This window comes from Sinocyclocheilus anshuiensis, unplaced genomic scaffold (assembly GCF_001515605.1).
Source record: "Sinocyclocheilus anshuiensis isolate Anshui unplaced genomic scaffold, SAMN03320099.WGS_v1.1 scaffold579, whole genome shotgun sequence".
In the NCBI taxonomy this organism is placed as follows: Eukaryota; Metazoa; Chordata; class Actinopteri; order Cypriniformes; family Cyprinidae; genus Sinocyclocheilus; species Sinocyclocheilus anshuiensis.
In genome coordinates this window covers 4,202,820-4,217,038 of record NW_015551075.1, presented here as the reverse complement: position 1 = coordinate 4,217,038, position 14,219 = coordinate 4,202,820, and the positions used below count along the sequence as shown (strand labels likewise).

Sequence of the window (14,219 nt, the reverse complement as noted above, 5' to 3'; positions counted from 1 at the left end):
CAGCACACATGTTGTCAACATGATGTAAATGTTAAACAAATCACTTGTTAAATATCTTTGCAGAAAAGATGCAAAAACTACAACTACATACTGTACAAACTTGTCTTATACACAGTGTTGGGGAAAGTTACTTTTAAAAGTAATGCATTACAATATTGCGTTACTCCATAAAAAAAGTAACTAATTACGTTACTTAGTTACTTTTTATGGAAAGTAATGCATTACGTTACTTTTGCGTTACTTTTTAAATCTGGACAGAGCTTGCTTGTTTGTTTTTAAAATAAAAAAGTTCTATTTTTGGCAAATATAAAAGCCTTTTCACACCAAAAGTGAAATTAATAAGCCTCAGGCTGAAGGGAAAGTAAATTTATGTAATTTTTTTTTAACGTAATTTAAGTGAGATGAATTAATGCATATTCATATTTATTTTAGAACTACCGTAACAACATCTGATTTCTCTCAGCATGGGGACAAGAGAGCTGTCAATCAATAAATTGGAAAAAAAGTAACTTGCCTTACTTATTTGAAAAAGTAACTCAGATATTCTCTTGTAAATTAAAAAGTAATGCGTTACTTTACTAGTTACTTGAAAAAGTAATCTGATTACGTAACTCGCGTTACTTGTAATGCGTTACCCCCCAACACTGCTTATGACAGAATTTAATTTTTTGGATGAACTATCCCTTTAACCCATTCTTCCTTTCTTTTTTTTCAAATTCAAATTCATTTAAAGGGGTAATCCACTGTTGGCAAAATGGGGTTTTAATAAAAACTGTCTGTCTATGCAGGAAAATATATTTTTTAAACCTATGCTGACTAAAGAAACCTATGCTGACTAAACCTATGACTAAAGTAAACAGAAAAAAGTGCTGTGGCAAAAATAAATGAAAACTTCAACACCCATAATGCACTGCGTTCAATCTGACTATCTGTGAGCAGGAATACAAAGATGCATAAGTACAATATGAAGTTTTCACAAAAGCCCTGGAACTGTCAAAATCCGCTGGATGACGTGTTTTTGAATTTAATACTAACAGGTAGGGCATGTTTAAGATGGCATAAGCAACACCGTGTTTCATAAAGTATAAATAACTAGAGCATAAGCAATCAAACTAAAGATGAGCAAATTGAACAAAAGAGACTACAGTTGCATAAATATTATTTGTTGAATAACACTGAAGTGATGCAGTGCATATCGAAGAGTGAGGCTGATGTTATACTGACTTGAGTTTGTGCAGATCGTCCATGGCCCGGGCCAGGGCTTCCTCAGCTCTCTGAGCTCTATCTTCAGCCTGTCTGGCTCTCTGAAGCAGAAGAGGCACCTGATCACCAGCCGCGGGGCTCAACGTCACATCTGCGGCTTCGATCAACTCTTCAACATCTGACAAAATGTAAGCCAGTAGCACAAATGTGTTTCAAACACGTATGAAAGATTCCCATTTACACATATGTTGCCATACCCTACAATTCAAAAGTTCTTAAGTTAGTAAGAGTTTTTTTTTTTCACAAAGAATGCATTAAATTCATCAAAAGTGACAGTAAAGACATTTATAATGTTACTAAAGATTTTGATTTCAAATAAATCCTGTTCTTGTGAACGTTCTTTTCATCACAGAATCCTAAAATAAAAACACGGTTTTCATAAAACAATTTAGCAGCACAAAGTTGATCATAACAAGAAATGTTTCTTGAGCAGCAAATCATATCAGAATGATTTCTGAAGGATCATGTGACACTGAAGACTTAAGTAATGGCTGCTATATTAATATAGTAAACTATATTATCACCCAGCAATATACTGAAAGATGGCTATATAGTACATCCTACTTTACCTGCATATGTAAAGCAATATATACTATATAGCAAATCTTGGCTGTGTGAATTTTTATATTGTTGCAAAATATGAACTGAAATACGCACAGCTCTATAGTACATATTAAAGTTGGATATATATTATATAAAAACTATATATTATATTTTAAAATATATTAAAATAGAAAAAAGCAGAAATTTGTCACAATAAATGAGACAAAAAAAAACAATAATTCTCATACCTATCAGCAGTAATGGGTCATCTGGTAAAGCTGGTTTCATATATTGATCACTGTCCCATGGCAATGGACCATCTGAAGCAAGTTCCAAACTCTCTGCAGAACATTTCTACAAAACACACACAGCTTATTCAGGCGTCAAGTCATCATATCGCAAATATACACTTGAACTGTGTGTTAAAAGGATACTTACTGTAGTTCTAATGTAGTTTATCATCTTTATGTAGCCATAGTCATCAAGCCCTAGTGAGGAATTAAAACAGATTAGAGAGGAATTAAACCAGATCTATATTTAGAGACATCAGGCATCACTCAGCACACTGAGCAGTCCTTGGTTTGTAAAACTTACTGTGTTTTTGGACAAGATCTGGAATATCCACACCATGATCTGTCTTACAGTGTTGTACTGTTTCAGACACAGAGGTGAAAGTCCTGTTTAAAGTGAGACATACTTGAGTACAAAATAAACCATAGGCCCATCTTTAGTAGATAAGTTTTGAATGTCTTGAATTGTAAAACACACACACACACATAAAACACAAAAGCCATAATCAGTTATGCTACTTTTAAATAAATAAATATTCAAAGTGTTCAGGTTATCACAAACTAAACATTTACAATAGTTCAAGTTTAAAATTACTAAAACATTTATATCAATAGAAATTGACAAAAAAAAAAAAACTTAACTAAATACTGAAATAACCAAACTAAAATTAGAAATATTACACTGGCAACTAACAGAAATATGTTTAAGTTGAAGCACTGAAATTACTAACTGGAAAACTAAAACTGAAATAAAAATAAATTCAACTTAAAAGAAATATTCAAAAAGTAAAAAAAGCACTAATAGCATAACAAAATTACTAAATATTAAACAAAACTTAAATTGAAAACTAAAAATACAACAACAAAAAAGCTAATCCAAAACATGAAAGTATATAAACTAAAATAATATTGGTTTGCATGTCCATCCTCCTGACATGCATGAGTTCAAAAAGAGTTTGTATTTGTGTTGTATTTCTTCTTCTGGTTTCTCCTCCCTATTGTCACATTTAATCTATCTTGAATTGAAATGTTCAAATGTTTCTCTTTTGGTTTATAGGCTACATCTAACGTTACACTAATAGTGAGTAGAAAAAAAAATAATAAGTAAATATTTTAAGACATTTTAATCATTTCTTCTGGCTATATAAAAGCAAATTATTTACATTTGGAAATAACACGCTACATTTCCTCACACAGTATAAATGGCTAACATCCCTGTTGAAAAAAACAGCATATGCTCAGCTTAAACCAGCAAAGGACCAGCTTAAACAAGCATCCCAGAGTCAAAACATACCTAACCAGCATATGCTGTTTTTTTCAACAGAGATGTAAATATAGATCTGTCTATTATCATATTTGGCGGTTTCTGACAATAAAACGTTTGAAACAGACATGAGCAGATCACAATCCACAAAACTGTCTCCAGTCTTTCCGTTTTCTTTTTGGAAGCATCATCATGAATGGTTTGCACTGAATGTTACCTGCTGTCACAGAGTAAACACGGGACTGTTGTGCATTCAGATCCCTGCTCCATTGACTGCCATTGTTCTTCATCACTGTCGGACAGCTCGGGTACATCATCACACACCTCACAGTCATCATCACCTGCATCACAAGATACAGTTACAGAAGCCATAACAATTAAACACCTTCTAAACAACCGGTGAGAACTGCTGACATAATTAACTGTACAGGAGTTCACCGTTAATTTCACCATTTGAAAATGCCGAACTGCAGTACATTTTCTCTAAGATTAAGATGCACTATTCAAACCGTTACAGTAACGCAGTTTAAAAGAGTTAAAACAAATGTGTACATCATATTTCATACGATCACGTGTACCTGTGAACGCTGCCATGCTGTAGTCTCTTGAGTTGGAGTTTTCTCATCCGGGTCATTCTTATTTGGTGCACTTCTCTTCTGTCGCCATGTGAGGCCGCTGTTTCTTTATTAATCGCAGTAACCGTAAGCCTTGAGCTGTCAAATAGCCTGCCTCAGTGTATCTTTCTGTATCCTTTGTGTATATTTGTATCTGTGTATCTTTGTTAGTAACAAAGCATCAAAAGGTAATTTATGCAGGTACAACCTATTATCTTCTTTATGTTTTGTAGTTTTACAATAACACACTACCTACAGTCAAAACTTTGGACTCACTTGACTTCACATTGTATAGTTATTGTAAGGCTTACAATAATACTATATTTATATAGTATGACTAGTGTGTAAATTAGTATTGTCAGTTTTTGTGTGGAATTTCTGTAATTTAATTTTTAATGGATAAGTTATGCAAGCACACATGAACTCTTTCAATGCTGGTTAAAAGAATTACGGAATCACAAAAGTTGGATCATAACATATCAGCTGCCAAGTTCAAAAATGAATATTCTGAATGCATATGAACAGTATAGCTGCTGATACTGCAAATAAATGCTTTTGTCTTTCAGATGTGACTAAAGAGGTGACTGTTTTAACCCATTTTTCAGACATTACACACAAAATAATATAATTATATACACACAATAGTTGTGTTCAAATATGGATATAATTTATTTTTTCCTGAGCAATATAAAATTAGCACCAGAACCCCAATGAAGCATATATAAACAGCACATATCACCCTTAAATTAGTGTAAAGCATTACTATATTTTGAATATGTTTTTAAAATACTTAATATGATAATAATTCAACACAAGTAAACTGCACTAAAACGATATTTTGGCTTATCTTGCTGAAGAATCATGCCAGGATTGCACTTAATTATCACACAAAATAATATAATTATATACACACAATAGTTGTGTTCAAATATGGATATAATTTATTTTTTCCTGAGCAATATAAAATTAGCACCAGAACCCCAATGAAGCATATATAAACAGCACATATCACCCTTAAATTAGTGTAAAGCATTACTATATTTTGAATATGTTTTTAAAATAATTCAACACAAGTAAACTGCACTAAAACGATATTTTGGCTTATCTTGCTGAAGAATCATGCCAGGATTGCACTTAATTATAAAAATGTGAGAATAAAAGTCTTTTTTATTTTTTGTCTCCAATTTTCCCAAGATTGTATATGGCCTTGTTTTCGAGAATTTCCACTTTCTCCTCTCCATCTTTCAGTGTGTTGACAACCATAGCTCTGGCCACTGCTGTGATGGGAATAGACATTGTAGGGAAAACAGAGGAGAATGCACCAAGAAATTTCTGGGCCACCCACTCAGCCGGCCTGCTCTCCTCTCTGTCCACTAAGAGCACCCTAGAAGAAGAAAAAACAATCATATATGAACTACAGAACAAATGAGGATTTAAAATAAGGCAGACATGCACAACATACACAAAGATGTATGACCTCAAACTATACTTCAGAGAAACTGCAACAGATTTTATTTAAGAAAAATAAAGCAGCGGGACTCACGCTGGTCGATAAATGGAGAAACGCTCAAACCCTAGGTCTTCAATTTCTGCTTCAACCTGTCCCTGTAAATACAGCAGTGTTGGAATGGACAAGGATTGGCTTGAATGACATCAAAATACAAGCTTGTCCTTCCATGCACTGTTAATCAAATAAGTGATATAATTTTAACAAATCTAGGCACGGGGTTTATAATACCTTTGTTTTCAGATAGAGAAAGCTGCTGGTTTTGTCTGCACCTTTGGAGGATTCGAGATGAAAATGTGAGCAGCCTCCTGCTTTGGCAAGTTCTGCAGACTTGAGTACGTAGTCATGATCCACCCGCACAAACCCTTCCTGTAGCCCATACAAAATGTATGCACAAAAAGTTGTTTTTTAGTATGCAATTAAGAAACTTTACCACAGGAAATAAACATGAAATGTAAACTTGCACAAAGGGTTCTCCACAAATGCATCATTAGTTATCAAAAACATAAAGTGATTTTCTTGTTCATCAGCTGCTAAAGTGTTCTTTACTTGCATTGCTAATTTGAGTTTTAGTTCGCATTTATTTTATGTCTCATCATGAAAAACATATTTTTTATTATACAAATAATATTATACAAACATTTACATTTTATCTTACATTTATAAATGTATTGAGTTGAAAAAAATATAGCCTAAACTCCTAACTAAGGATCAGGAGAAAATCCTTCATGCATTTATAGTTCACAAAATGATCACATCTGAACATACAGCTCCTGCTTTGGCTGTTCCTAGACAGCAGTATCCAACATCATGGCCCTGAAAAGCCTCAGTGTACTCACCAAGCTTCTCAAAATCAACCACCTTTTGCACCTGAAGAGAACAAGAGGGACAATAAGTCAGAATAAAATCCTTGATAACGTTAAAAAAAGTGTACATTGAATTGCATTAAACAACAAAATATCAAGCCACCTAGCATGTGCAAACAAATTATGCTAGATTTTGATTTATATGAGCCAGTTACTGCTTGTGCTGTCTTTCTTTAAAGGGATAGTTCACCTAAAAATTAAAATTCAGTCTATGTGAGTCATAATGGTTAGGGTCAACTCTTTGGCTACCAAAACTCTTGAAAGTATCTTCTTTTGTGTTTAGCAGAAAAAAAGAAATGTATACAGGTTTGAGACAACTTCAGGGTGAGTAAATGATGACTGAATTTTAATTTTTGGGTGAACTATGCATTTGCACTTGAATAAGTGTCCAAACACGTACAGGTGCATCTCCATAAATTAGAATGTCGTGGAAAAGTTCATTTCGAGTTTCACAATTTGAGTTGAATTACTGAAATAAATGAACTTTTCCACGACATTCTAATTTATTGAGATGTACCTGTACATAAACGCACATTACCAGATTTTCATAGGCTTTATCCTCAAAGGTTAACTGTCTTCGTCCAATGAGAGTGATGCTGGAGAAGATGTTGAGCTCCACTATTTCCTTCAGTAGCGCCGTTCCAGTCTCACCTGAAGCGCCGAGAATGAAGCACGTTCTGTTCTTCTGCTGGGAATTCTCTTCCATTGCGTTCAGATCCATTCTGTAACGAAAAAATGATTGCGTGCGCAACTGTTTCAATCTCGCAATATCACCACGACAATGCCGAATTTGCACAGGTGTACTATAATAAACAGGTGTATGTATTATTATTAGTAATAACTGCTTCAAGTCAAGAGTTGTTCCTCAAAGTTGCGCTCGGCGGCTCAAAGCTCACTGAACCGCAGTCAAATCTCAGCACGATTGTCTTACTGGTCATATTTGTACACTAAATATAGGTCTATAATTGTTAATGCCAATATCTACCTGATATACTAATGTAAAGCCGCACCAGAAAACTATCTTTAAACATCCTTATACAACCTATGGGATTTGTCCATGCTGAGAAAAGTATCAAGTATCACGTGACAATACAGTCGGTTCCAGCAAGGGTGCTGCTGAGAAATATTAATAGCAACTTTACTGAATTGAATTATTAATTACATATAATAACATCCAGTCACGTCCACTTGACACCATATTTCACGCATACATTTTTTTCCCTATTTTTATGTTCTTTTTTATTTTATTTTATTTTGTTCTTTATTTCTAATGGTCTAACCTGTTAATGCTTTCTGTATTTTTCTTTCTCGGTATTTGATGATGTTATTCATCTAAATACAATCAAGAGGGAACATTGCCTTTCTCATGAGGTGTGGTCGTTCATACTATGAGCAAGAATCAAAAAGATCATGTACTGTAGAAAAAAAATACTGTCAGCACAAGCAGGACATAGCAAGTAATAGAAGTGACAGTATAGTGGTCCGTACTTCACCTTGGGATCTCGTCAATCTCTGAATTCTCAAGATAGTATAAAACAGCAGCGAGCGCCACAACAAAAACAGTGAAGAAGCTTAAGGTTTTACCCCAGTTACTCTCAAATATATTCATGCCAAGCTCGATAAACAGACGACTTTGGTAGTTGATACGCTGGAGCTTCTTCCTGTTATAGCGTTTCACACTGCGCTTGCGCAGAACGTATACATATGCAGCAACATTACAGCTGTTTGTAAAAGCATATGCACGAGCATGATTGCATTTGGTTTTACTGGCACTTCAATACTTCAGAACGTGAAAATCACGACTTTACATACTGAAGTACTGTGGCAGAGCAAATGAAAACCTCTCAAAAACAAAGCTGTGCTCAGAGTGCTGCTTATGTGGTGGTGGTGCAGGTTTGTGTCTGTTTCTGACTCTGAGCTCATTCTTTTGAGTTTCTCTATGCATAATTTCATAGATATGTGGCTATACTTAACCACTGGTTCACCTTACCTCACCACTGGTCACCTTACACGTTTACACTTTCTGTATGGCATGGTTTGATATGATAGTGTTCAGTAAATGTTATCTAAGTAAATGTTAAACTTTTGAAATTCAGAAAATAACAAGAACAACATATTGATGAATCAATAAATTTCTTAACCACATATAATTTTTTGAATAAAACAGCAAGAGGATAAACAGTAAAGCCATTTTTTTTCTCAGTTTTCTCCTATATATCAAAGGTGACAATATTCCTGGAGGACACTGTATACAATTATGTCACTGATCCAGTTATGCTAATAATTGCATAAATAATTTATTTTAATGCTCTTACTTCTGTAAACAGGTTTTGGTCTTTACGAATGTAAAGTAACACATTATCAAAAAAAAAATAGTTAAAAAAAAATGAAAAAAGAAACAGAACATTCACAGTTGTCTACAAACCAACGAAAATAAAATAATGGAAAAGAGCATCCAGCCATTCAAAGCCCCACTCAATAAAGTATTATGTTACGTTACAGTAGCTATATAAAATCTTTACAGTTTTTGATTGTAGCAACTACAACAATAATGACCATGTAAACTATATTGCTGCCCAGCTCTAATCTGCTAAATGCAACTTTAAGGCATAAAAATATAAGATATTATAAAAGTTAACATCATGACTTTCTGTAAAGCTGCTTTAAAAATGTATTGTAAAAAAAAACATACAAATAAAATTGACTTGGAGTGACAACGTGGACAACAAAAGTACATAATTATGTGATACATAACCTTATAATTTCTAGGCACAAGAATATCATTAACACAATGGCTTCTTAAAGAAATGTAACCTCTTTTAAGTGTAAATAGCAGGTGAGATGATTACTGGGGGAGAGTTTTGATCTTTATCGCCTTTACTAAACAGACAAAAATATAGATATAGATTCTCAGTGAAAGACTGACCAGTGAAAGAGCAGATATGAGATCTGGACTCCACATCATAGAAGGAGACCAGACCCTCCTCATAATCCACAAACACCCCCACCTTCTGCGGCTTCGCTCTCAGAGACAGAGAGACAGATGGGCCAGCACAAGCCCAATATTCATTCCCATTCCTCAGTGCCACAGTCCAGAATCCTTTCTGAGGACACATTGTGATCAGTCCCTTCCTGTTAATAGATTCTCTGGCCACTCCTAAATTCCAGACAGTCTTTCCCTTCACCTGCACCTCAAAATAAAATCTCCCTGAGGAGAATCCCTCTTTTCCCAGGACACCAGGATAGTGATCAAACCTCTCCGGGTTGTTTGGGAGCTTCTGTTTAATGTCTCCACGTCTCACTTGTTTCCCATCATCAGACAGGATGAGTTCATTCCCATTCCTCAGTGCCACAGTCCAGAATCCTTTCTGAGGACACATTGTGATCAGTCCCTTCCTGTTAATAGATTCTCTGGCCACTCCTAAATTCCAGACAGTCTTTCCCTTCAGCTGCACCTCAAAATAAAATCTCCCTGAGGAGAATCCCTCTTTTCCCAGGACACCAGGATAGTGATCAAACCTTTCCGGGTTGTTTGGGAGCTTCTGTTTAATGTCTCCACGTCTCACTTGTTTCCCATCATCAGACAGGATGAGATATTGATGAGCTGTATCAGGATCCAGAGTCACATCCACTGAGAGAGAGATCAGAGCATATGAATCTTGACAGTACAAAGATTTAGATGTTTTAAATGTTTAACAAAAACTAGATGGTACAAGTGATTATATGTTCAGCTGTCATCTCTGAATTTTACCTGTATAATGCTGCATCACCCTCAACACTGTGGAGGCAAATAATAATAAAACATCAACAAGTGTGGACAAACCAACATCCACGATGCTATTTTGTTGTCATATAAGTCATTAATACTTTTATTTAGCAAGAAAAAAAAATTAAATCCTGAGAAAAAAAAGAAGTAAAACTGTTTTCAACATTGATAATGATTAGAATATGTTCAGCTGTCATCTCTGAATTTTACCTGTATAATGCTGCATCACCCTCAACACTGTGGAGGCAAATAATAATAAAACATCAACAAGTGTGGACAAACCAACATCCATGATGCTATTTTGTTGTCATATAAGTCATTAATACTTTTATTTAGCAAGAAAAAAAATTTAAATCCTGAGAAAAAAAGAAGTAAAACTGTTTTCAACATTGATAATGATTAGAAATGTTTCTTGAGCACCAAAACAACATATAGGAATGATGAGATATTATATTATACAACGAATTATGAAGGATCGTGTTTCTCTAAAGACTGGAGTAATGGCTGCTGAAAATTCAGCTTTGTCACAGGAATAAATTAAATATATCAAAACAGAAAGTAGTCATTTTAAATTAGAATAATTCACAATAATATGTTTAACTGTATTGATGATTTGTTGCTGCATCCTTGGTGAGCATTTGTCACCTTCTTCAGCCACAATATTTCCCTAGATAAAGCATGACTGCTGTCAACAGAAATTTTGTGTGCTGTATTTCTATAGACCTACCAGATTCATTGAGTTTCTCGTCTAGAGTTTCCTGCAGTTGAGTCAGAGCTCTCCTCAGAGTCTCGACATTCACATCAGTGTTCATACTGATCTCAGGCCATTTCCTGGTGTGTGGAGGACTGCACAGGGATGGATCAATCTACAGCAGGAGAGAGGAGAAGTCCCTCAGCATGAGGAGTGTGAGTATTGTCCTGTGATGTGAGATAGAGAGATACTGACCTGTAGGAGGTGCAGGTGATCCTCAGTGTGTAAGAGATGCTCCAGCTCAGTGTTTCTCATCTTGAGCTCCTGCTGCACCTGCTGCAGCTCTTGAATGAGCTCTTCATCCTGTTTCTCTGCTGCTTTCTGCTTCTCCTCCATCATCTCCAGCAGCTCAGCCTGACATCTCTCAATGGAGCGCATCAGAGCAGTGCAGAGCTCAACACTGGCTGCTTTCTCCTGCTCAGTGCTTTTCTGCAAAATAATCAGATTTATTTTTTAAGGCAAATCTAAACATTACCCATTACATATAATCAACATCCTCTCACTTTTCTGAGTTCTGCTGAGTGTTTGATGTCTTGAATCTTCTTGATTCTGTCCTGGATCATCTGCTGCACGTCTTTCTTTGTCTTCATCATACGAGTCTATAGACAAACGGGAACACCCAGACGCATTTAATTACTTGCTAGATATTTTAAATCAGATTATTAAAGTATTTTTAATGTTGTTAGTAACTTATGCCTTTTTCTTTTTACTCTCCTCCTCTAGATGAACAGTGTTGTGAGTCTTGTGGTCTCCATCAGTGCAAAACACACACACATACATCTGATCATCTCTACAGAACAGCTCCAGAGGTCTCTCGTGTTTCTGGCATATATAGTCCTTTATATTCTCCACAGGGTCCATCAGTTTGTGTTTGTTTAAATGCAGTTTCTGATGAGGCTCCAGGAGAGTTTCACAATAAGAGGTCTGACACACCAGACAGGACTTCAGGGCTTTCATCTTTGTTTCTTCACAGACATCACAGAAAACTTCAGATTTTCTGAGGCCAAAATATTGCACAAACTGGCTCGTGTTGTCAGATCTTTTACTGTATTTCCGTTTACACACTAAGCAGCTGCAATGCTGACTTTCTTTCAGGCATTTGTCAGTGGAGACTGGATCCGTCAACACTTCCAGATCCACAGAACTTGGAGACTCCTCGTCTACAGCACCACTGGAGGATGTCAGAGCTGAAATGTGGATTATATAATTAAAATATATTTGTTATAATACTGAATATACAAGTAATGTTATTAAAAAAAAGAAAGGTTAGATTAGTATTAGAGTACTACATTTTATATCACAGTTCTATCATATTCTAAGCACCCTGATGGTTTTGGTTCTGATATCTTTTGTCGTGGAACATTTCTGTGCTTTTTGATTGTTTTTCTATACAAACTTGGGCTAGATGGCCTTTCGACTCACTGACGGTTCAAGCATCTCGTACATGATTTCCAAGATGTTGTGCATGTAGTTAATGTAGTAAAAATGATTGTAAAACAACACAATCTAGTTTTGATTTAGTTATACAGCAGAGGGGGAAAAAACTATTATTACTGGCTGTAAGTATTTGTTAATTCACTAATTCATTCTATGGGTTCCTGACTTGGAGGCTCATCCAGACTCCATCTCCTGGTCTTTCCTGGTTTTGGTGATGTTGGTAAATACCCTGCCATTGCTCTTCTCTTTCTAAAAAAAAAAAAGTAAAAGTCACAGCACATATCTCATTTCCCAGCATGAAACTTGCAGTGTCAAAATCTGAAGCCATCTGTCTGCTCCTTACCCTTAAGATTTCGGCATTGTTTTGCATCAAATGGCAACAGTTTTACATTTAAATGTAAAATATTTGGTTTATTAAAGTCCTCAAGTTGTTCGGTCAAATCAGTGCAATTGAGCTTGCAGACTAACAGGTCTGACTTCACCGGATCACTTCTTTCTTTAGAGTTCTCATAATCCGAAGTGCCGGATTTCTTTGTATGCCTTGTGTTATGCATTTGTGTAATGTTTAAAAAGCAAGATCAGTCAGACATGTTTAATAGTTAATGTAGTAAAAATGATTGTAAAACAACACAATCTAGTTTTGATTTAGTTATACAGCAGAGGGGGAAAAAACTATTATTACTGGCTGTAAGTATTTGTTAATTCACTAATTCATTCTATGGGTTCCTGACTTGGAGGCTCATCCAGACTCCATCTCCTGGTCTTTCCTGGTTTTGGTGATGTTGGTAAATACCCTGCCATTGCTCTTCTCTTTCTAAAAAAAAAAAAGTAAAAGTCACAGCACATATCTCATTTCCCAGCATGAAACTTGCAGTGTCAAAATCTGAAGCCATCTGTCTGCTCCTTACCCTTAAGATTTCGGCATTGTTTTGCATCAAATGGCAACAGTTTTACATTTAAATGTAAAATATTTGGTTTATTAAAGTCCTCAAGTTGTTCGGTCAAATCAGTGCAATTGAGCTTGCAGACTAACAGGTCTGACTTGTCCGGATCACTTCTTTCTTTAGAGTTCTCATAATCCGAAGTGCTGGATTTCTTTGTATGCCTTGTGGTATACATTTGTGTAATGTTTAAAAAGCAAGATCAGTCAGACATGTTTAATGAAACTCTGTTTTCATCACGTACCTGTCAGGGACTATCAGCTGTGCTCACTTTTACTGTCCAAAATCATCTCGTTTCAAAAGACCCTCCAGGTTGTTGTATCAGTTTAGTTTCACTTTGAAAACTCTCAGTCACCTGCAGAAATATCATAACTCCTCCTATATTTTCTCATGGATGTGGAATAGATGTTAAAATGTTGTTAAAAGAATGTAAAGAGTTAAATTAAAGAATGATACGGTACATACAGGTATTGTGTCAATTATACTATTATTACTATTTATTGACTCAGTCAACTTTAAAAATGAGATAAAAATACATAAATCTTACACATTAAGTTAATATATCAGTAAATAACAGTCCAAGAACTGAAGGTGCGTGGCATCTATTATTGTTTTTGTTTTTTTTAGTGAAATCTTTATGGCAAATTTTTATTTTATATTTTTCATTTCACATATTAATCTCATATTTTCATGTTTATATTCCATATCTCACAATTGCAACTTTATTTCTCATTTGACTTTATAGCTCACAATGTGACTGTTTCTTATTTTAAACTTTATTACACAATTTTTTACTTTTTTTTTTTCTTTCACTTTGAGACTGAATAGAGAGAGAGAGAGAGAGAGAGAGAGAGAGAGAGAGAGAGAGAGAGAGAGAGAGAGAGAGAGAGAGAGAGAGAGAGAGAGAGAGAGAGAGAGAGAGAGAGAGAGAGAGAGAGAGAGAGAGAGAGAGAGAGAGAGAGAGAGAGAGAGAGAGA

General features: G+C 35.2%; 3 protein-coding genes across 5 annotated transcripts in view; all 3 read right to left on the bottom strand.

Moving 5' to 3' along the window:
- prmt3 (protein arginine methyltransferase 3) overlaps positions 1 to 4,010 on the bottom strand; it is a 55,781-nt gene extending 51,771 nt beyond the window's left edge. The window contains exons 1-6 of the mRNA XM_016452300.1: positions 3,939 to 4,010; positions 3,578 to 3,701; positions 2,401 to 2,483; positions 2,245 to 2,294; positions 2,055 to 2,160; positions 1,225 to 1,381 (exon numbers count right to left, since the gene is read on the bottom strand). Of these exons, the coding sequence (XP_016307786.1) occupies positions 1,225 to 1,381; positions 2,055 to 2,160; positions 2,245 to 2,294; positions 2,401 to 2,483; positions 3,578 to 3,701; positions 3,939 to 3,954 (536 nt within the window). The 5' untranslated portion in view covers positions 3,955 to 4,010. The remainder of the gene's footprint in view (positions 1 to 1,224; positions 1,382 to 2,054; positions 2,161 to 2,244; positions 2,295 to 2,400; positions 2,484 to 3,577; positions 3,702 to 3,938) is intronic.
- Positions 4,011 to 5,058: 1,048 nt separating this feature from the next.
- htatip2 (HIV-1 Tat interactive protein 2) lies at positions 5,059 to 8,013 on the bottom strand. Of its 3 annotated transcripts, none has more exons than XM_016452329.1 (6): positions 7,841 to 8,013; positions 6,886 to 7,069; positions 6,250 to 6,351; positions 5,713 to 5,850; positions 5,518 to 5,579; positions 5,059 to 5,358 (listed from the first exon to the last, which is right to left on the bottom strand). In XM_016452329.1, the coding sequence occupies exons 1-6, from the start codon at positions 7,954 to 7,956 to the stop codon at positions 5,142 to 5,144; spliced, it is 819 nt and encodes a 272-aa protein (XP_016307815.1). In that variant the 5' UTR covers positions 7,957 to 8,013; the 3' UTR covers positions 5,059 to 5,141. The 3 variants fall into 3 exon arrangements, with proteins under 3 accessions (XP_016307815.1, XP_016307816.1, XP_016307817.1); XM_016452330.1 differs by having other exon boundaries at positions 7,932 to 8,013; XM_016452331.1 differs by having other exon boundaries at positions 7,836 to 7,909.
- A 1,046-nt stretch (positions 8,014 to 9,059) lies between these two features.
- On the bottom strand, positions 9,060 to 12,575 carry LOC107662338 (E3 ubiquitin-protein ligase TRIM39-like). Its single transcript, XM_016452320.1, has 8 exons — positions 12,468 to 12,575; positions 11,561 to 12,051; positions 11,368 to 11,463; positions 11,060 to 11,293; positions 10,841 to 10,979; positions 10,324 to 10,350; positions 9,867 to 9,978; positions 9,060 to 9,602 (listed from the first exon to the last, which is right to left on the bottom strand). The coding sequence occupies exons 1-8, from the start codon at positions 12,535 to 12,537 to the stop codon at positions 9,167 to 9,169; spliced, it is 1,605 nt and encodes a 534-aa protein (XP_016307806.1). The 5' UTR covers positions 12,538 to 12,575; the 3' UTR covers positions 9,060 to 9,166.
- Positions 12,576 to 14,219: the final 1,644 nt, after the last annotated feature.